Genomic DNA, 23,802 nt, shown 5'->3' with positions numbered 1-23,802 from the left:
CTTATTCAGAGTGTCTATTACACAGCTGAGCTATTCACACCCTGTGACATAACAACAAAAACATGTTGCTCCACGTGCACAAAAACATGGCGGACATTTGTTTTTTACAGCAGAGAGTGAAGAATTCTGAAAGGTTTCAGCACTAATATCTGTTGAAATAAAGTTTTGGATTTAAAAGTTGTGTTTTATTTTCATAATCTTCGTTCATTGAACACATACAACCTTCAGTTTGTTAGTTAACAGAAATTTTGTGAAAATGACGCTGAGGCCTATGAACTATAAGTTTACCTTCAAACACCACTGTGTTTTGGAAGTAGATAGTGCAGTCGTCACAGACATGCTTTATTACATGAGAGACCAGGGTTCGATTCCTGCGTTTTGGCAGAGTGAGTGCGCACGTGTACCAACGTCTTTGGAGAGAAGGCGCGCAAGTTGAACAAGAAATCGGTTCTCAAATGGAAGTTTTGATTGCAACAATTAGCTAGTTCACCCACCAGGGTCTAAATAGCATACATTACTATATACACTAGGGCACGAATAGCATCCACTTCTAACTATACATTGATGCAAACAGCATAGGCTACCTTATTCAGAGTGTCTATTACACAGCTGAGCTATTCACACCCTGTGACATAACAATAAAAACATGTTGCTCGTTTTTTATTTATTACATTGTGTGATCAATATGCCAGAGTAAATGCACAGGGGTGCAAATAGTATACACTGATATTTGTACCAGACGGGGTATTAATAGAACACATTGCTGTGTGCACCGGGGTATGAATAGAATTCACTTCTAATTGCACCAGGGTACAAATAGCATACACTGCTAATTGTACCAGGGGTGCAAATAGCCTTACCCTTTATATATTGATGCAAAAAAATAATAAGAACAAACTGTCACAAAAATCTGTATTTTAGCTTTGAGAACCACCTAAATCTATGGAATTTATTCTGAGTTACCGAACTTACTTGGATGGATCAGATGAATCTGGGATAGAAGAAATGTAGTTGACCTCTACTGTTGAATTTGCCTGCTTTTCCCTGATATGATGATCTCCCATTTGACTGAACTGGCATACAGATCATTTTGATCTGTAAAAAATGTCACATGCAGCCATGCCTAAATTCTGCTCACTGCACATTAAGGCTAATGTATTATATTCATTATTGAATGCTTAACTGGAATGATGTCTTTCCCTATCATCTTATTTTTAAAGCATTCCTACCTGCGGGCATGCAATTGGGCTACAGGTTTTCTACAGGAATAGCATGTTTGAACGGGTACTGCAAGTATAAACTGCTCACAATGTAGTTTATGGCAATGTGGTTATCACAGAACAAAAAACTATTTTATTCTTATTTTTTCTGTTCTATACACGATACTAGTGTTATTTCTTAAACAAATATATTACTGTATATGAAGAGCCTTTCATTAGGAATCTATTAGGTGTCATTATCTACCTCCAGTAGCCGAGTTTAGTGACCTTTTGATTTCTATTTCTTTAAGCAGACATTTATACTCATTTTCTGAGCCGTGTGCTACACTTATGTTCAGCCAGATAGTGACCCCTCTGCCACCTTGCAAGGCCTAGGACTAATATTTGTTCATTCTCATGTTTAATTCAAATGAAATTACTGGCTAATATAAACATAAATAGTTCATTAGAATGTCAATAGAATGTTATTTTGCTGGTATAGTGTAATGTTAGTCAGTTGCATTTTACAAACTACATGAGTAATCAAAGTGCATGTATTTTGCTGGTGTCAAGTGTCACTTATTTGTGGTTTTCATATTACAAAAGAGTTACAAAATGTAAATGTACATGTATTACTTGCTTCAAAATGCTTTATTAGTAATTAATGCACACTAAGTGAATACAATGTAGGTACATTTCATGTAATCAGGTATGTTATGTTTTCTTTTTGCTTTTTTTTTTTTTCATTTTTATTTCTTGCTGATAGCACACATATAACTGGTCAGTAAGCCCATGGATCAGTCTAATTGCATAAAACTAATACCTTGACCAGCAAAACAAACTAGCTGCATTGACAGAACGGAATCCTGAAACATTTATGCTTGAACTTGGAGCCAGTCAGCCTTATCTCCATTTAGAACTGAGCTGTTATCCGTAAGCATGTAGTTGAATGCCTGCCCATCCAACCGCAGTCCCATTTGGAAAAGCATGCGCTTTGGAATGGGACGAGCATGACGAGAGACATACAGCTTCTCCAACAGACTGTCCATGGGAGAGCTCTCATATTCAGCACAGGATGGGCCACTCAGACTCGGACCACAGGTCACCTTCAGCTTGTAGAACAACACCCCGTAATTAAGAACGCAGACCCTCTCCCCTTGGTCACCCCCCGACTGAAGTTTTAGAGAGCACTTTCCAAGGAGGTCATCGTACCTGTCGTCTTCATCCCACACTTCAATCATGAGTTTGCTGTTCGCAGACAGCAGCATGTCACCAATGTTAAGTTCCCAGTTCCAGTAAGGATTGTCATTGTTCAGAATCATGGGTGTCTTGCCAAGCGGTATTTTATTCTCATCAAAGATCTTCACATACCCATCAGTACCAGAAGCAGTGTCACCATACAGACCTTGTCCCCTTATGATGGTGAAAGCAACTATGGCTAAGCCAGGACGTGTTGGACAGCAGTTGGTTCCTAACCCCTTGTGACTTTGACAGTGGCATTCACAGGACCTTGGCTTGGTTCTCCTCCCAAGGCTGCAGTGGTCAGAGCATTCCCTCTTGGCACCCCTGCTGAGGATGTAGTCTTTTATGGCTTGCTTCAGCTCTCTCTTCACCTTTCCATCTGGAATCAGCTGGTGAAGGGGCTTCAACTTGTAGGAGATCACATCTGGGCTGACTGGCAGGGATGCAAGCCACTTTTTATAAGCAGAGGCATCTTGACCTGCAGAGAAAAGGAGCTCACCTTCTGTTGTTTGCCCACCGGTGATTTCTGTGATCCTATTCCCAAAACATGGAAAAAAATAACCAGGAAAATTACTGTATGGTCATGCCAACATGGAAAGTTTGGTGTTAAATTAAATTTCAAATTTCACTCGGACTCACCTGTCATGAAAGACGTTTGAGAAGCTTCTTCTCCCGTGCACTTTCTCTTTCTTCCCATTACAGAACTTAATTTCTGCATTAAGGTCGATGTCAACCTTGGATGAGATTTTTACAGCAACTTCAGCACCGAGGCACATCTTCACCTCATCGGAGCTCAACCCCATCATGGAGGCCTTGCACTCCCTGATACTAGTCATTGATACTATTTTGCCACCAGTCTTTACCTGTAGAGAATAAAAGGTATAACATCTGGAAGTTCTTATAAGGCAAAATTAATTAAGACAATATTCATATTCTAAAATCAATACCCCTCCATAGTGGTTAATGTGCCAGATGTAGGCCTAGTATAATGATAAAATCTTGTGTATGTTTGATTTTATTAGGATGAATATATTTCAGGAACTCTGAGTTTGGGTATAGTTTTAGTATATTACAAATATAATAAATAGTTACAGTACAGTTTTAACATTTTTGTTTCACCTTAGGCTATGTTAGTGCCATACTATGAGACTGTCATGTAGATATTACTAATACTATTGCAATTGCTAGTTAGATACCTTTTTTATGAAGTGAGTGCCATATGTGTCAATGAAAGCATCATAAACCACTTTGCTACTTGGGCTGTAGATCTGCGGGAGCTTTTCCACGGCTTGTTTGAAATCTTGATTCAAAGTTGGATTGCTTGACATCATGTATCTGCAAGAAGAATAACAGTAATAATCCTCATCATCATCATCACCATCATCATCCACCACCACCGTTTTTATCACAACATAGTGTAGTGTTCAGTAATTCACTAATGTTCCATGCCATTACATTCTAGAGCCTCATAAACAAAATTGAACACCATTGTCACCATTTCACTAAAACTAATGGACAACCATTCTGCAGTCTGTTTAAAAACACATTTTATCATTCATCTATAGTCCCTTTTCCACTGCATGGTATCAGCTCAACTCGACTCTACTCGCTTTTTTTGAATTTCCATTAGCAAAAACTGTTACCTGGTACTATTTTTGGTATCACCTCCATTGAGGTTCCAAGCAAACTGAAGCGATACCAGAAGGTGACATGAAAGTATTGCAGGTTACTGATTTGTCGCTGTTGACATTGCTGTGTTCTGGAAAGGACCTTCATTTTTTTTTAAAAAATACCTCAGCCATATACTGTGCTAGCACGACAAACACGTTAACGCAACGCAGTATCTGAACATTTTTATTCACAACAGATGTGTTAATTCAAATGAATAACTTCCTGCAGTTAAAAAAAATGAGTCTTTGAATTAACAAACGATTTCTCATGGATTAAAATGAACATTAACACAAACAACCACATGCCATGCCCATGAATCAGAAACAAACTCCCCTTGATTTCCTCCATTGTTGATATTGTTATTACCACTGTGTGTAATGACGCCATGCTAGTGTCCTTCTTCGTCGCTATGGCACCTAGCTACATTAAAGAGGGTACTTTTTTGCAGTGGAAAAGGAAAAGCTGGTACCATAACTGAGTAGAGGTGAGTTGAGCTGATACCATTCATTGGAAAAGGGATGTATGTTCACTCACATACCACATTAACATAATATGTTGGGAAGCACTGGAAACCATATGGTTACTTGATGTAACCACGGTTCTCTGATAACATGAGTGAGATATCTTATTATGGGAAGCACCTCCGGCGTGCCGACCAATGAAGCACCTATTGCACCAGGTCTGTCTGTAGACAGACCAATTTTAGGGGATGGAAAACCTACGTCACCTAACCAGCTGCACAACCCTCTCTTCTCATTCTCCAGCAAGCTTTCCCTGTGCTAAAGGAAGAAGGGAAAAGCAGTGAGATACCTCACTCATGTTATCAGAGAACCGTGGTTACGTCAAGTAACCGTACTCTTTCAAACATTAGTTTGGTATCTCACTATGGGGATATAGCCAACTCCCGTATTGCTTGCCTTCCAAAGCAAAAACGAAGGGGAACTTGGGAGGGTTCATATCAAACACCTGAACTCTCCACACTAAGCACTGTGTAGTGTAGCCAATGACAGCGTAGTGACATCCAATCTACTGTAACAAATAAATATTTACGGTTTTACCCAGTAGCCCACAGCACATACACCCTGAACTGAAATACTTTGGAAAAATGACGTAGACATGCCCGAGTGGATTGTGCTCTGACGCGCGTGGTGGGCAGTATGCCTTTGGCCTCAAACGGCAACCTAATGGCGTCAACTAGACAGTGAGAAATGCGTTGTGCTGAAACAGGTCTCCCTGTGTAAGGGGAACCCAGGAGACAAACAACTGATCACTTCTCTGAATGCTTCTCATCCAATTAATGTAAATCCTCAGTGTGCAAACTGGACACAAACAATGTAACCTCTGTTCCTCTAATGAGGAAAAAGGGGGAGGGTGAAAAGATCTTAATTCTATGGCCCTACTATTGTAGGGTGAATCGATCACTTTCAGAATGAAAGCGGAATTAAGTATAGCATTACTGCTGTCATTCCCTCATTTAACGTCATTCAGGTAGAGTGCATTGAAAAAGCTTCCAAATTCCCTTACTATCTTCACTGAAACCAATACCAGGAGAAGTGCTTTCTTCGGCGTGAGGTGTTTCATGACAACACAATCCAAAGACTCGAATGTGGCTTCTGAGAGAGCTTTCAAGACATTATAGGTTTTGAAGGTGGCCGTAGCCGGCGTACACCTTTTATGAACTGTCTTATCAGCGGGTGGCAGCAGGTTGTTGTCAAACCCAACGTGACAAGCAGATATAGCAGCCACTTACACTTTAATAGTAGCGCAGGCTCTGCCTTTGTGTAAAAGCTCTTGTAAACAGAATAACACATCTGAGATTGAAAACTGAAAAGAATTAAACTTCTGTGCTCACACCAGTCATCGAACTCATGCCATTTATTATCAAAGAGTACATGGGGGCCCTATCACTCTGAATAGTATCAATGACCTCGGGGAGGAGACCCGCTGCATTTAAATTCAACTTCTCATGACCCAGAGCTCTGGCTGGGGATGTTGAATCTGTGCGTGTGCTTGAGACAAATCTATGTGCAAAGGAAGAGACCAGGGTTCCCCCGCCAGCATCTAACTAATCTTTGCTAGTCACAGTCTCCCAGCCAATGTGAAGCTATTAATAGGAGAGGCAGTCCGTTTTCTCTTACTCTGGCGAGAGTTGCAGCCCTGACATATCTCTCCCAGATCTGATTGACAATCTGGGGGTAGAGCCTCCATTCCCCATGAAAGGGATTTCCCCTGGAGAGAAGATGTGACCCCGTGTTCATGATTTCTGAACCGGTTGCTGCTCCACAAAATCAGCTTGCGCGGGAGCTTGTGAAGATGAAAGCAACATGACCCCCCTTGGCGATTGGTATATGCCACCACAGTACTAGGTCATGTCAGGGGAAAATGGAATTTAACCTTGTGCTTTTGCTTTGACACCACCTGTGTTTCTGTAGATCTATCTGTGACGATAGAAATGTTCTTAACCTTTTAAATGTTCTTAGTTCCTAAACCTAATGTTTCTACTCATTGGGCTGAAACAAGTGTGTATGTGTTGAAGGAAGTGTAATGATACAGTGATACAATGTGAGGTATAAATGCTACTACTAACTAAGAAAGACTATCAGTATTTATAGATGTATTTATAGAAGTAAAATTTCTTCCACAGATATGACAACCATGTAGGAAGTTAATATGTTTAGCGCGAAGCCATGTCGGCCAGTTCCCGTTGGCCGATCTGCCCTCGTGAGGAGGTGGAAGATCATTTCTTTGTCTTCCTCCTCAACCTTGTCGACCAACACCACCGCTTCGTCAGAGAGTAGGTGCTGGTCAAACAACGACGAATGTTCAGGGCATTCCACATAATATTGCACCCACGAGGGGCTGCTGCTTTGCCAGCTGCTTTGCTCGCATAGGCACAGGTGGAGGGAGGTGGGTTGTCTCTCGCGGTCACAGTAATGCAAAAACATTGTTCTAAGACCTTCATCGGCATGTTGCAGCAGTGGTTGTTTAGTTCCCATACACAAGTGCTTTCCTGATTTCATGGCTTCGCAAGTAGAAAAGGCACTGGCTCGACGAACCATCCTTAGCCGAATCCACTGACCCAATGGCACTGGGTGAAGCCATCTTTTTGTTTTGCAGAGCAAAGACTCTTTCACCCTAGAAGCTCAACGTAATGTGTTAGCTTAAAGGCAGAAAAACAGCACTGAGGCTGTTTTTGAATTGGTGCTTCAGTTTAGTAGAACAAGATTGCTGAGGAAGATAGTAATCTTCACAGGGAAGAAAGTGAGTATGAGAAAAGTGTGCAGCCGGTTATATAGAGTGACGTAGGGCTTCCGCAATTTAGGCTATAATTGGTCTGTCTACAGACAGACGTGGTGCTCGATGGTGTTTTAAGCCCCCAACGTCGTCTTCCAGGCAGCGCTGCCACCGTCGACTTAAAGGCACCTAATTCTAACCTTAACCCTAAACCTAACCCTAACCTTAACCTTAACTCATGCCTAACCCTACCACCTTCCAGGCTGCGCTGCCTTGAAGACAACGTTGGGGATTTAAAACACCAAGAAACCAGACCTGGTGCAATAGGTGCTTCCGTGGTCGGTCACACCAGAGGAACTTCCCATAGTGGGATACCGAGCAAATGTTTGAAAGAAAACTCTGTACCTGTAAACTCCACAATGTACTGAGTGACTCACAAAGTTGAAACGGTCTTGTTTGCTCTTTTCCATGGCAGTTGTGGTCAGTTTTGAATTTGTCCCAGAAAGAGCTAGTGAAACTCCATACCCTCCCTTACTCAAACCTAGACCAATCTTCCAGTTGTTCTCCACACTCTTGCTAACTTGATCAGCCACTGCCAAGGCAGATTCCAGTAGTTCGCTCTTGATAGCTATGCTACTTTTATGAAGAGGCCTCCAGTTAATGACAGATGTAGGAATTTTCTCCATTTTCCCTCCACGGTGGGTGTTTGCACAGAGGGTGCAGGTTTTGTTTGGAGTTTCAAATGTGTCCATATCTATAACAAAAGCTCCCTTACGTTGCATTGTGGTAATATCAAAACCTTCACCAACTAAGGATGATCCCGGGGCAATTTCTGCCCTTTGGCATTGCTCTATTGTGCCAGAGATGCATGACTGGAGGGAGGGATAGGGCAGGAACAGAATGACCCCTGCCAATATGGTGGTGGTCGTCAGGAACATCACTGCCTGCTGATGTGCTGATTTAAGACAAACATACAAATTGTCAACACAACCTGGTCTTCTTGTTGTCACAGTGCATCTCTGATTACTTCATAAGAAGTCTGAGAAAATGAACATAGTCAGTTCTTCTAATATTCTCTTAAAATTATAAACAGGGTATCTGATGGTTCCAACTAGTTAAATTGAAAAAAATCAAACATATTAAGGAAAACCAGTTCCAGAGTTATTAGCAAAGGAAATAAAATTTGTTTTCTGAATTTATTCACAAGCTACAAAGTTTTTTTTAATTAAACTTTTAAATATGATAATTTATTTTATTAAATTGTAATATACTGTACAACAACAACTTCAATCTATGCAGCTAAAAACATTGTTGAAGTAACGTTAAATGAACATTATTATGTAGCCTACATTGCAAAAACTGCTTATCTTACCAAGTGTTATTAATCTAAGATAAAAAAAAATCTAGTTGGTATTGTTTTTAGTATGAAGAGACTTACCTTGCACTTTCTCGTAAAATCATTCGACTTAATTTAATAAGAGTTTAACTTATTTTAAGACATCTGTAGCAGCCAATAATGTAATAACGTCCAATAACGTAATCATTTTGGCCGCTTTTAAGGTAATAAAGCCATAAAGTAATAAATTGCCAATAACGTAATAACATTTCTAAACCAATAACATAATAACTTTTTATCAATAATGTAACAAGCTATTACAATATTGGCTGGTTATTACGTTATTGGCTTGGTTGAAAAAAACATTCTTTAAAAAAATAATAACTGGAGCTGATAATGTAATAATATACTTATATCACTCTCTTTATGGGATATATAGTGTTACACTTTCATGGCATACTTACCTGTACTATTTTCTCTTTAAAATATCTGCTTTAAGACCTGACCATGCACATACAAACACCCCGGCATACACACTCTCTCTCTCACTGGGAATTAGGGCTGTATTTATTATGACCGCCGCTAGCGAAGCTAGGGAAGCGGTCATATAGGGATTGTCAAAGTTTTTTTTTTTTTCCCCCGTCATCTACTTCTTAAATTTTTGGTCAACGATACCCGGGACACCGAACCACCGGGGCACATGAAATTTGGTGGGTATGTAGCCTCACTAGACTTTTACGGAAACATTTCGTTTCGTCCCCGGGGGCCACTCCCCCGTGCTGGGCCCCCCGAACCGCAAAATAATCAGTTTTTCCTAAATAACTACCTGAACCGTGGCACTGAGGATGAAGAATCTTTTATGGTATGTTGGTCTCAAGGGCTCACATTGACCTGGCCCATAATCACTCATTTGTGATTTGCACGCCCCCTGTAAAAAATGAAAATGCAATATTATTCTGCTTTAATCACCCCTATCTTCAGTTAAGATGTTCAGAACTGCACCAAATTTTATGTGTATGATTGACCTGGCATTCTCTGGGGGTATGCCAAGTTACGTAGAATTTCATCCATGGGGGGGTCTAAAAAAAATTAGGTTATGTGTACATTTAGTGACTGTACACTCATTGGCCTGTAGATGGCGGTGCACACATATACACATGCACACACACACAGGCACTCACATACTATCGGTATTAGAACGGCCGATACATAATTACAAATTCAGTAGGATTAAAAGAAAGCCAAAATTAATATTCATCATCATCATCATGACTGCATTTCCAGTATTGGCGATAAGTAGTCGTTTGTCCACTAGATGGCGCATCGTTGCAGTGAGACGTAATTTTGTTGGAAGTTAAAAGTGGGTTGGAAAAACAATGGATGCTTCCTACAAGGACTGTAGTTTACCGCAGAGAACGTCTAATAAGGATAGGACGATGTTCACATGAAATGTAATTCCCATTTCTTCTTGAAGCCGAAATAAATCTGAGGATGTTTATCGGACATGCTTGTTTTTTACTGCAGGTACGTTAATCTTATAATATCAATAAGGACCTAGGTAATGTTACCGATAGCGTTGGTTGAGTGATGGAGGCCAATTTGATTGATTGCATTTGTTGAAAACTATAAATGCGGTTATACCAAGCAAATTGATAGCAGCACTGTAATTGTATCTTTCGACTGTCATTTGTTGCACGTGCTACAAAATCATTCTGTGCAATGGAAGATTTACCAACGTTACACCGGTCTGATGTAGTTTTGCCTATACATGCGTGAGACTGAGACGCCTGTTTATTTTGTTTAAAGTGCGTGCAGGGTGTGAGAGGGGAATCGATGTGCTTTGATTCCAGCTTGGTAGTTGTAGTCTGTGAAATTAAAAAGCACGTGTGTGTGAAGTATCCAAACAATGAAACCTTCATTTCATTATGGCTGCTTTAGCAACACACCTTAAGCTACTGTGTAGTGGGTCCCATTTAGAAGTGGCTACTTCATTCGCGCTTTCCTTGACTCATGGAGCTGCGTGAATTTTATTACAACTTTTCGCCACGATATGGCAGTTTAAGTCCGCTTGATACTGTAAGGCGTGAGCCATTGGTTTCTAAAGGAGATTTTATTTGTGTCGCCAGCATAGCCTATTGACAATTTATGTTGTAAATAGGCCTACCTTATAAGCCTACCTGTAGCTTAGGGAAGCTAACAGCTTTCTATTAGGATCTAGTTTGTTAGTTACAGTTTTGTCATAACTCCCTGATGCATTTTTGCATTTAGAATAGCCAGAGCGTGGATAACTCAATCGGAAAATTAAACAATATCGGGTGCCTATGGACCTGGGCCCAGTTCCCCGAAAGCATCTTAAGCCTAAGAGCGTCGTAAAGTCCCTCTTACGAACGTCTTAAGATTTGCCGACTGTTTCCCGAAACCATCGTAGCTTAAGAGCGTCGTGAAAACACTCTATGGCTAAGAGCGTCTTAACAGTACTTCTCACTGAGGTCACCAACAGGACATACAGAGGAATTACAACTTAGAATACATAATACATCTTACGTTCCCATTCTTTATTGTGTTTACCTGTGATGAATCAGATTTTAGCGTGCAAAATAGCCTACATTTAATGGTCATAATAATGTGATGAAAAGCGGACAAAAATGCAATCAAGTTATGAAACGAGACGTTGCCAGAATAGTTTGACATTATCTTTGCTAAGTGAATATTTTATTAGGCCTATGAGGGAAAAAGCAGAGAAAGCAACATGTGTAGTCTGTAGCCTACTGCATCAAAATCTAAGCCTACACATTTCCACTCTTTCTTACTCGACTTCTTTCTTATCTTCAAACGTGTTCTTAAGTGACACCGCGAAAAAATATTGCATGGTGCAACAATCTAATCTTAAAATAATTACAATTATTTATGTCTCTGTGTGGTATATAACCTACTTGGGATGCTTATATGAGGATGTCAAAGTGTTTCTATTTTCGTATTGATGTGAATTAATGTGTAGATCCGAAGTTTAAATGGTAGACCTATAGCTGTGACGTGCAGTCACCTGACATCACCGTCAAATCAGAGGATATTTCAGAACTATTAACGTGGACAGCTCCCCTTAAGAGTGTCTTAAGAGCAGTGCACGCTCGTTCACGCTATGAGCATGTTCGGGAAACAGTCGGAAAAACCAAACGAACGATCGTAAGATGAATCGTAGAAAACCCTCGTATAAGAGCGTGTCTCCGTCGTTATCGGGAAACTAGGCCCTGATCTGCCCGCTATTTATTTTTTGATTTCTCAAAAGATTGAGCTTGGTCTGGTGAAAGCCAGACTAGCCATGGACCTCAGTTACACAATGCAAGGGAACATGAATCAGCCTATATTTGCACAAACAATATTGGACAACAGCTCTTCAACTTTGGCCCGTTAAAATGTGTATGAACAGTCTAGCGACGCATTTCATCAAGGCCCATTTGGACATGTCAGTTATTTGCACCACTGGTTAGATGTAAAACAGCATTTCGTTTCAGACTACTGTTACTTGATTTGTGTATTAACAGTAACGTTTCAGACTACTGTTACTTAATTTGTGCATTGACAATAAAGTGTTACATGAACTAAAGATGACTAAAATCTTATGTAGAAGAAGAAACATTCACAAAAAATCCCTCCAAAAATGACCTTTGTTTTTGATAGCTGTTGAAAACGGCATGGAACTGACAGGGATGTTTTTGTTTATGAATAAATAAATAAATAACATTATGCTGATACCTTTTGCTTTTCCCAAATACAATGTAGCCTACAGGTGTAAGTGACCTTTCATCAATCCAGTTGCAATGGATGAACTGTTATGAACTGCCCTACTTGTGATTGTTATAAAACCTTTAAAATCGCTAAACAATGCTACATCTTCTTTGGCTATTCTACAATCTATTCACCTTTTCAGCACCAGTAGGCTACTTTCTGTGCAGCCGCACACACACTCAGGCATGCCAAACAAGCATACACAAAAGTTTCAAGAGTGGGGGATGGAGTAAAATATGGAGACAAATTGAAGTGTGATTTATTTTCGCGGAACGGATGTACAGGACTGAGCCGCGGTCATATTTTGTACTGCTATGCGGTACATCTAGTTTAGTTTAAGGTTTATTTATACGTTTTATTACACTTGGGATAATATGTAGGTGTAGATCAGGGGTCTCCAACCATTTACTCGAAAACTACTTTGACAAAATTAACATGGCTAAGAGCTACCAATATTTATATTGCATCACATAGCTGATCTCCATCCAAAAGAGCTGAATAAGCTTTGCACTAGGTTCCTTTCAACTCACTTTGAATGAATAGTGTTTTAAAACGTGTCCATATTTTACACAAAATTTGTGCACAGGGAGAGTCAAACTCTTAGGCTTATAGGCTATTAACATTAATGTTGCTGACATAAACATGGTTTTGATGTTTCTTTTGATACTTTATTTTTCAATTTGCAAACTGGTGCTTCTCCTGTGGTGCAACAGTTTAATGCCTACACATTGCTATTTCACGCAGTCAACATGGGTTCAATCCTCCCCCATCACAGTTTTTTTTATTTTTTTAATTTATTTTTAGCATTCCAGCAATGCTTCCTCAATTTAGGCTACAGATAGACTAGGTGGCCCCAGGGAGCCTGACCAGCAGTCAGTGAAATGTTTAAAAAGACTTAACCATGATACTTTGAAGACCTACTGGCATGGGCAACTGCTGTAGCAAGACAATACTGTAGCCATATACCATGATCAGTCGTGTTAACTTGCTACAATCATAATAACATATATTAGCTGACTTCTTTTAATTGTATAGCATAAGTCAAGTAAATTTCACTGTGACTTGTCAGCTGGTTTGTGGTGCAAGTACGTAGATGAATGGTTATAATGTAAGAGGTTTCATTTACAGTAGGAGGCAGGTTCGATACCCATGTGGAGTTATTATTAGGCTATTTAGAGTAGGTATTTATTTTTTATATTCATGGTCCAGTGCATGTAGCGTACTACAGACAATTTTGACATTTAAATATGTCATGCATATTTGTATTTGTTTGTCTCCAGTTTCCATCAAAAAGTGACAAATCTGCAAGCGGCCACATCCAGTGGCGGTTTTAGGTACGGGCGAACCGGGCGGTCGCCCGGGGCGGCATCTTGTAGGGGGCGGCACGAGCGCCCTAAAAAAAAAAAAAAAAAAAAAGAATAATAATAATAAACGTCGCAAAACGATTTTCTATTATCCATCACTTGTGTGAGGAATTAGGGAATTGGCGCCCCTGTTGCTCAGAAGGTAGGCCTACTGCACTGCACTGTGCAGAGGAAGGGGCGAAGGGAGGGTTTGCGGGGACAGTTCACCTCTGGGTCTCCTTAATGAAACGGGAAAGGGGGATGAATGGGGATCCACTGTATAGTAGCCTACAACAGTCTATTAGTGGGCTAAAATCAGTCACACCTTGACTTTCTTCCAAACAACGCACATCTGATAATGTTATGAATGCAGACCTATGATTCCTGCACATTTAATTAACTGTGTGAAATGGCTAATAAAAATAGGTGACAAAACGATTAAGAGGTCACCCAGGTGAATTGGTTTGGTCTTGACTGTGGTCGCGAGTGGATCATGGGAATTTGTGGATTGTTGTCGACTGTCTAGTGCCAAACACGATGGACAGAAAGCGGTCAAAGCCATCAGGTGCCCAGTTCCGAAAAAAAAGAAAAGTAGAAGAGGAGAAACGAGCAAAGGATAAAGGTATGTAATGTCCTAATAATAACAGTATCATGTCATGAGTGAAGGGCTAACGTCAATGTTAATTGATAGGGCCTAGCCTAGTATAACTTTTACGTTTGTTAGCCATCTTGCAATGATACCTATGCTTAGCCTATAAAATAATAATTCGGTTTTAACAAACACAACAACTAATTTCACCATGAGATGGATTATGCTTTGCAACAAAACGGTCAAAACCTCAAAAGTTCTGATTATTTATTTCCATCATTTTCATGTAACCAAGGTAGGTAGGCTAGTTTCAAAGACGAACACTTGGCATTTGCAACAAATCCGTGACAGCAGTTTAATCACAACAATCATTCAGTCATAACTAAAAGAGTGCAAAGCATAGTAGCCTAGTAGTAGTAGCCAAAGAACTAATTGTTCCTCCCTAATTTAATATGACAGCAGGCATTTAGCATGTAGGCCTAAGGGCATGTTTATGAAATTTGCTATCAATGGATGTTTTGTTTTGTATAAGAGCTAAATTGTAGCCTGAAGTCTTTTAATGACAATTTCAATTGCAATTTCAGGGGCACTTCTAAAATACTTTGGAGCATCCTCTGCCACTGCTCAAGATGAGCCACCCACAGCCCCTGTTTCACAGGATGAGGAGGAGCCATCAACCTCATCAGCTGCACAGGCCTCTTCTGAGGTGGTCCCTGTCCTTGAGGATGAGCACCAATCCATGTCTCCACAAACATCTCCCTCTACGTCTGCTTCTCCTCAGCATGAGCCTTCAGGTGGGTTTTTACATCTCTCTCTCTCTCTCTCTCTCTCTCATTCCTTGTGTGTGTGGAGGGGGTATGCCTAGGCTACAAGAACAAGTCATTTAATGTAGTCATAAGATTTTTGATCTTGATCTCTGTCAACTGACCCTGCTAAATGGCCTACACTTCTGACGGACAGGATTCGGACTGAACTGGTTCGCAGAGGACCCTGTAAGTTGCCTCCTGATTTTGTTTTCCAAAGGAGTGAAAGTGATGGGAGAAGTTGCCACCACCACTATTTTAAAAAGACATTAGTTAGTGGTGAAAAGATGGCAAGAAGTTGGCTGATATTTTCCATGGAGAACAATAGCCTCTTTTGCTTCTGCTGCAAATTGTTTTCCAAGAGGAACATTCATTTAATAAGTTCAGGATTGTCCGATTGGAAACGTGCAAGTTCTTATCTCACATCACATGAAAACAGTCCAGAACATCTCAATTGCATGAAAGCATGGAAGGAATTGGCAGTGAGGTTAAGAAGTGGGAAAACTATTGATAAGCAGGAGATGGCACTTCTGGAGGCTGAGAGGAAGAGATGGAGAGCAGTGCTGACACGTCTCATTGCTATTGTGCAGTCACTAGCAGTTCGAAATTTGGCTCTAAGGGGACACACAGAAACATTGTTCACACCATCAAATGGGAATTTTCTCAAAGAGGTCGAACTTATGGCCAGATTTGATTCCATTATGAAAGGTCACCTTGACCGTGTTGAAAGAGGAACAGCAAGTCACAACAGCTACCTGGGCCATCATATACAGAATGAGCTGATTGATTTGTTGAGCAGCAAACAGTTGTCAAAATTGTCAGCTGACAGTGCTGTAAGCAATCTTTTGCAATGTTATTGTGAGCCTATATATTTGACACTTTATGTCTATAGTGAATAAGCCTATATATTTGACACTTTATGTCTATAGTGAATATTTTCAAATTTGTGTGATTTTATTTAATATTTATTAATATTATTGCTGTTCTACTTTTATATTTGATTGTAAGTTATATTTGCCACTTTTATGTATATAGGCCTATTGTGTATTTATTTAAGTTCTAATACGGTTTTGTGCAGAATTGCCTCATTGTCATTTGGCAATGCTGTAAGCAGTATTTTGCCATCTCATTGTTTGCCATCTGCTTGTTTGTGCAGAATTGCCTGTTGTTGCTTTAAAAATGACATTTAAAATGTCTCAATAAAAAAATGACTGTTTGAAAAAAAAAAAAAAAATTGGGGCGGGGGGGGATCTCGCCCGGGGGGATCTCGCCCGGGGAGTAATTGAGTCTAGAACCGCCACTGGCCACATCTGTCAAAGAAACGTCATCACTCATGAAACGTCACCAACGCAGCCAGTTAACATGGGTGCCAGTTGCCATGTAACACCGGAACCAAAGATTTAACCATGAAGGAACGTTCCGCCGCCGCTGACCAGTAGGCACGGCTGAAGTGCTCTTGAGCAAGGCACGCAACCCCTCACTGCTCCCCGAGCGCAGCTGTTGTTGCAGGTAGGTCACTGCGCCGGGATTAGTGCTTCACCTTACTGTGTGCTAAGTGTGTTTCACTAATTCACGGATTGGGATAAATGAAGAAACCAAATTTCCTTCACAGGATCAAAAGACTATATATACTTATACTTAAAGGAACCGTATGTAAGAAATGTATTTCAATTAATCATAAAATGGCCCTGATATGTCACTAGACATTAAGAAATCATGTTCATTTCAAATACTTATATCACTGACAACAGTAGTCCGGCCAGGATATTGTGAAGTGAAGTTGCAGCCCTCAACTGATGTTGATGTTGCCATGTTGTGTTTTGGCCTGATGCGCCACCCTCCACCTGTCTACTAATCACAAAGTCAGTAGTGTTTCGGCATCCAGAACTTTAGAACTTTATTACATTGTCAATTTATTATGTTAGGCATCCCGTTAGTTATTGAGCTGGCCCAATATATTTTTCTCATAGCTTAACATGTCCTTCTTCAGATAAAATGAAAAAGTCAATGAAAATGTTCATTTTTTTTTGCTAGGTTTCCACCCTCAAATGGCACAATTAGCCAAGAATGGCTCATTTACAATCTCTATATTTATTGTGCATCTGATCAAAATAATATCTAATATTTCTTCTGCTCTTCCAAGCAATTAAATTCACGAAAAGATGTTTGTATTTCAGATCCGTTGTAAATACCGTATCGCATCCAACCTGGGGTGCGTTTCTAGAAAGCGTTGGCTAACTTAGTCCGATCCATTGTTCATGGATTTGGTGTTTCTAGATAGCAGAGTTTGAACTTTCAGTTGTAAAAGTGTGGTGGTTTGAACTACTGCCCTTAACAGTTACACTTGTGTCGATCCTTGGTAGTTCCGATTGGTGATGTTGTCAGTGTCAGGAGTGCCTAACCAAAAATGATGCACCTAATCAAAAATGACGAGATGATTGTTTTTCTTGTGACTCAATGATTGATCTAGGCTGTAGCTTAATGGTCATTAAAAGACAGATTCCCCTGGACTCATTCTTGCTACTATGTTAATTCGCGTGTTGGTTTTGGAAGGCTACTGTTACGGTATTCTGACTACATGCAGTGAAATGTAGAAATATTAAATAATGCTGTGGATCTTTATTTGAAACTATTATTTTTAACTGATGTCATGTCTCTTGATGAAGAGTAACTATAAATATTTAGGGTCAAAACCTGTTGTGTAGCCTACTGTTGTGTCTACTCTTACCCAAAAGTGAAAAGAAGAGATATTGGTTGTGAACACTGGTTATGTGTGCAGAGTACCAACGTGCTACCGTTGCGCCACGAAATAGACAATGCAAATCTGTGATAACGTTACATTTTTCTAGGCTACACATTTTTGAACACAGATATTTAACACAAGTAATGACAAATATTGGTCTGCTTAAGTAAACTGTTTGATTTGCTCGCAGTATAGGTATACTTGTAATTGCTATCAGCAAAAACCTATACTTGCTAGAATGGCAGCATTAATCACTTTTGGTTTAAATTAGAAAAATGTCGACACAGACATTACACCGATTCCACCAATTATATGTATTATGAACTTATTACACTGTATGCATTATGAACTTCGGTTTTGGTACTACGGCGCAAGTTGCGTCATACCATGGTGGATCAGCAACATCGTTGCTTACTTTGGCAACACTTTACTTTAACCTAACTTTAGTAGATACGCACCCCTGCTTAATTTTTCACATAGGACGGCAGAATGTCCCATTCTTATGATAAAGGGATGATGTTTTATTTGATAGATAGATCAAAATTTAAAGCTGGATACATGTGAATGGTTTTTTCAAATTCATTTCACCAGAGAGGTCTCGCCCATTTCAGAGCATCCGCCTTGGCGTAGTTTACCCCTTCCCGCTCCGCCGCCAAACTCTGGGCCATAGTCTTATTAAATTAGGTCAAAATGAGAGCGCGTTAGGTAAGTGTCATTATACTTAAAACAATACCAACCATACCATTTTTTGATCTTAATTTAAGATTAACACGACTTAAGACTTTTTAAGGCCTATATGTATTGATAATAATAAATAACTTTTTAAAACCCAGCAGAAAAACTGTAGCTGCTAACATTTGCAGTCTTCAAAACAAATATTAAAACCCAAACATTGCAAGCACATTCCTTGATTAGAAAAAATACAACAGTTTACATCTATAAAAGACATTACTTGAGCTAGCTCTAAGGTCAAATGATCAGCACTATGTGCAATAATAACAATAATAATAATAATAATAATAATAATAATAATAGGCCTAATAATATTATTACTACTACTACTACTACTACTACTACTACTACTACTACTACTACTAATAATAATAATAATCAAAAGTGTGTTTAGATTAACCATCAAACAACCATAGAAACTGCACCTTATATATATATCTTTAACATTAACATACTCATATAGTTCTCTACAATGGCAAAAGTGGACAATCCATGGTACAAAAAATCAAAACCTTACCTTACTGTACATACACACTTTATGTTACACTGTGGCATGCAGTACATACAGTGTGGAAATGCAAAATAACTTCTCGTCATTCTTTAAATACCTTCTGAGTGATGTGAAAAAGAATGCTTTATTTAGACTTGTGAACAAAAAGACTTCACACAAGATCTGAGTGTTAATGTGAGTGTGACAAGCACACGCCCTGAAACTACAATTACCCGACTACACCACCCAGAAAGAAAGGGGGGGGCGGGTTGACCATCAGTTAACTTCAAAACAGGCACTTTAATTTAGATAGACAATAGCAATATATCATAGGTGTAAGGGTCCTGTCGTGTTTTGTTTTCCCTGTTTAGTGTTTTCCTTCATGTCTTCATCTCTTGTTTACTTCCTGTGTCCTGTTCCATGTGTTTCTTTGTTTGTTTTGCCATGTGTTTCTGTTCCCTGTGCCCGTGTCTCCGCCCCTCACCTGATCCGCGTTAGTCTGTTAATTATGGTTTCCACCTGTCTTGTTTTACCTTGTTCCTTGTCCACCTGTGCCCTGTTACCCCTGTGTATTTAAACCCTCTGTCTCTCCTCAGTCTTCGTTGGTTATTAGTCTATGTGTAAAATAAAGATTCTTGCAACTCTGAAGATTGCCTTGCCGTACTTTGCCCTACGTTTGGGTCAAGCCCTTGCAACCGTGACAATAGGAGTGATTAACATCAAAAAATCTAGACTGGAGTAACTCAACATTTGGCACCTCCGATATGTTTAATGTTCTAAAGATGTCAAATAGCCTGTTATAGTTACCAAAATGATAGCCAAGGAGCCAGAGGTGAACACACAAAAACAGTGCTTTCATTATACAAATACACATGATAAAATACTTTTATAACCCTTGAGCCAGCTACTTTCTATATGATCTCAATAACGATGCAGCATTTATTTGCACCTCCAACAGCATGACATACCTGGTTACCGCCTGGTTACCTCCCAAAAATGCTCACAAATGCCCATATGTTTGTGTGAAAGAATAGTTAAACCATCAACCACATCCAATAGCCACAATATGGGTAACCAATATGTATAAATATTTATATTCTCTAGATATAAAAGAGCCAATACCAGCGTGGAGAAATGGTACCAGGTGAACCACTGGAGGGCAAAGGAGGACCCCAAGACACCCCTCACCTGTGCAAGAGATAAATATTCACACACACAGCCAAACACACAGGTATCCACACTCTCGGCAAATAGGTAGTGCAGGCACACATTTATGAGTGAGCACTAGAAAGCTTTGCTAAGCATGCATTGAATATGATGTGGGCCTGATGTGTAAATTCTCAAGCGGTGGGACTACAAGAGAAAGGACTACTAGCTTTGGTTAAATGCAGTTATAGAGGGGATTAAACAAACAAGGTTGGTTTGACAAACAAACAGCACATGGACCCGAAAACCAAAGACACGGATATGCGTCCAGACACAACCGCTCAAGCAGGGGCGTGACTGTCATCAATTTGGGGGACAGGGCAGATACTGCAACAATAACAAAAAACACTTTAGTTATGCTTGTGATCAAGGCATCAGCAAGAGCTAAAACAGCAACAGGGCCTACACATGCATGATCTGTTACCTCACCTATTATCCAGACATCTGCAGGAACACAGGAACACAGGAACTCACAAGGGAAATGGACATGACCATAGGTTACCCATAATTTCACTTTGCTATGTTTTTATAAACAGAAATTGCATTTCGGTGTGGACATATAGTGTTAAAAAAAGTGTTAAAAAGATGTAGGCCTGTACAGCCAGATTTCCAGTTTAGTGCATTAGTCGTCAGTGCGTGGAGGCAGTAGTTCTTAAAACACACACCATGATCACACACACTGGTGTGCTTGAGTGGCTAAGAGCTGTGGTGAGAATTAAAAATGATGTGAAAGCAAAACCGAACTGAGATGTGTTAAGAAAGGGAGACGCTCCCAGGTTTATTACAAGCCGGCTCAGAGGAGCACTTGAACAAAGTCACCTCTGCCCAAGTCACCTCACGAATGTCATAAGTCACAGCCTTATATTCTGTTAGTAGGCTCTTTGTCTGCTCCAGTGGAAAAGTTCAGACACGCCCCGGACCTATGCATGCTTAATTGGCGCCGACCACCTATGGTGAAGTCTGACATAAGACAAAAGCTGGGCCGTCGTACATGACAAAAGACTTGATTTGCAAATGGTCGAGGCGTGTCTTCACCAGGCACAGCAGTTAATGCAAATATGAGGCAGACGGGCTGATGAAGTTAAGACTGCATTTGTTTACAGTATGTACATAAACTAAATGTACCGCATAGCGGTACAAAATATGACCGCCACTCGGTCCTGTACATCCGTTCCGCGAAAAGAAATCACTTAAATTTGTCTCCATATTTTACTCCATCCCCCACTCTTGAAACTTTTGTGTATGCTTGTTTGGCATGCCTGAGTGTGTGTGTGCGGCTGCACAGAAAGTAGCCTACTGGTGCTGAAAAGGTGAATAGGTAGAAGGTAGAATAGCCAAAGAAGATGTAGCATTGTTATAAAACCTTTAAAATCTCTAAACAATCACAAGTAGGGCAGTTCATCACAGTTCATCCATTGCAACTGAATTGATGAAAGGTCACTTACACCTGTTGGCTACATTGTATTTGGGAAAAGCAAAAGGTATCAGCATAATGTTATTTATAAACAAAAACATCTCTGTCAGTTCCATGCCGTTTTCAACAGCTATCAAAAACAAAGGTAATATTTGGATGGATGGATTTTTTGTGAATGTTTCTTCTTCTACATAAGATTTTAGTCATCTTTAGTTCATGTGATACTTTATTGTCAATGCACAAATTAAGTAACAGTAGTCTGAAACGTTATTGTTAATGCACAAATTAAGTAACAGTAGTCTGAAACAAAATGCTGTTTTACATCTAACCAGTGGTGCAAATAACTGACATGTCCAAATGGGCCTTGATGACTGTTCATACACATTTTAACGGGCCAAAGTTGAAGAGCTGTTGTCCGTTATTGTTCGTGCAAATATAGGCTGATTCATGTTCCCTTGCATTGTGTAACTGAGGTCCATGGCTAGTCTGGCTTTCACCAGACCAAGCTCAATCTTTTAAGAAATTAAAAAATAAATAGCGGGAAGATCAGGCTGGGTTCACCCAGCCTAGTCCATAGGCACCCGATATTGTTTAATTTTCCGATTGAGATATCCACGCTCTGGCTATTCTAAATGCAAAAATGCATCAGGGAGTTATGACAAAACTGTAACTAACAAACTAGATCCTAATAGAAAGCTGTTAGCTTCCCTGTAGGCTTATAAGGTAGGCCTATTTACAACATAAATTGTCAATAGGCTATGCTGGCGACACAAATAAAATCTCCTTTGGAAACCAATGGCTCACGCCTTACAGTATCAAGCGGACTTAAACTGCCATATCGTGGCGAAAAGTTGTAATAAAATTCACGCAGCTCCATGAGTCAAGGAAAGCGCGAATGAAGTAGCCACTTCTAAATGGGATCCACTACACAGTAGCTTAAGGTGTTGCTAAAGCAGCCATAATGAAATGAAGGTGTCATTGTTTGGATACTTCACACACACGTGCTTTTTAATTTCACAGACTACAACTACCAAGCTGAAATCAAAGCACATCGATTCCCCTCTCACACCCTGCACGCACTTAAAACAAAATAAACAGGCGTCTCAGTCTCACGCATGTATAGGCAAAACTGTATCAGACCCGATAACGTTGGTAAATCTTCCATTGCACAGAATGATTTTTGTAGCACGTGCAACAAATGACAGTCGAAAGATACAATTACAGTGCTGCTATCAATTTGCTTGGTATAACCGCATTTATAGTTTTCTACAAATGCAATCAATCAAATTGGCCTCCATCACTCAACCAACGCTAACGGTAACATTACCTAGGTCCTTATTGATATTACCATATTATATTACCTTATTATTATAGTAAAAACCAAGCATGTCCGATAAACATCCTCAGATTTATTTCGGCTTCAAGAAGAAATGGGAATTACATTTCATGTGAACATCGTCCTATCCTTATTTGACGTTCTCTGCGGTAAACTGCAGTCCTTGTAGGAAGCGTCCATTGTTTTTCCAACCTACTTTTAACTTCCAACAAAATTACGTCTCACTGAAACGATGCGCCATCTAGTGGACAAACGACTACTTATCGCCAATACTGGAAATGTAGCCATGATGATGATGATGATGAATATTTATTTTGGCTTTCTTTTAATCCTACTGAATTTGTAATTATGTATTGGCCGTTCTAATACCGATAGTATATGGGTGCCTGTGTGTGTGTGCATGTGTATATGTGTGCACCGCCATCTACAGGCCAATGAGTGTACAGTCACTAAATGTACACATAACTTAAGGTTACTCACGTAACCCCGGTTCTCTGATAGCATGAGTGAGGTATCTCACTATGGGACACGCCCCTCGAAGTTCCCCAGAAGCCATTATTTCATTCGCCAGCCACCATTGGCTGGACGACTGACGATCGCGACGTGGAGGAGGTACTTCCTCCCTTATATTCTCTGGCATAACGTCATTGCTTCAGTCTAGCTAACCAACCTCTTCTG

General features: G+C 39.9%; 1 protein-coding gene across 1 annotated transcript; it reads right to left on the bottom strand.

Annotated features, from left to right (window-relative positions):
* Nucleotides 1-1,903: 1,903 nt before the first annotated feature.
* On the bottom strand, nucleotides 1,904-19,237 carry LOC125296559 (perforin-1-like). The gene is made up of 5 exons (XM_048246530.1): nucleotides 19,196-19,237; nucleotides 7,752-8,301; nucleotides 3,638-3,776; nucleotides 3,081-3,304; nucleotides 1,904-2,975 (listed from the first exon to the last, which is right to left on the bottom strand). The coding sequence occupies exons 2-5, from the start codon at nucleotides 8,282-8,284 to the stop codon at nucleotides 2,075-2,077; spliced, it is 1,797 nt and encodes a 598-aa protein (XP_048102487.1). The 5' UTR covers nucleotides 8,285-8,301; nucleotides 19,196-19,237; the 3' UTR covers nucleotides 1,904-2,074.
* Between the last annotated feature and the right edge of the window lie 4,565 nt (nucleotides 19,238-23,802).

Source organism: Alosa alosa, chromosome 6 (assembly GCF_017589495.1).
Source record: "Alosa alosa isolate M-15738 ecotype Scorff River chromosome 6, AALO_Geno_1.1, whole genome shotgun sequence".
In the NCBI taxonomy this organism is placed as follows: domain Eukaryota; kingdom Metazoa; phylum Chordata; class Actinopteri; order Clupeiformes; family Clupeidae; genus Alosa; species Alosa alosa.
Note: the sequence above shows the minus strand (reverse complement) of the source record. Positions and strands in the feature narration are given on the sequence as shown.

Coding starts and splice junctions, on each gene's coding strand:
- LOC125296559 (XM_048246530.1), bottom strand. CDS start 8,284: ATGTTCCTGACGACCACCACCATATTGGCAGGGGTCATTCTGTTCCTG. Junction 3,777..7,751: donor GTACATTGTGGAGTTTACAG/GTACAGAGTTTT, acceptor TTCTTCTTGCAG/ATACATGATGTCAAGCAATC. Junction 3,305..3,637: donor GCACTCACTTCATAAAAAAG/GTATCTAACTAG, acceptor TATTCTCTACAG/GTAAAGACTGGTGGCAAAAT.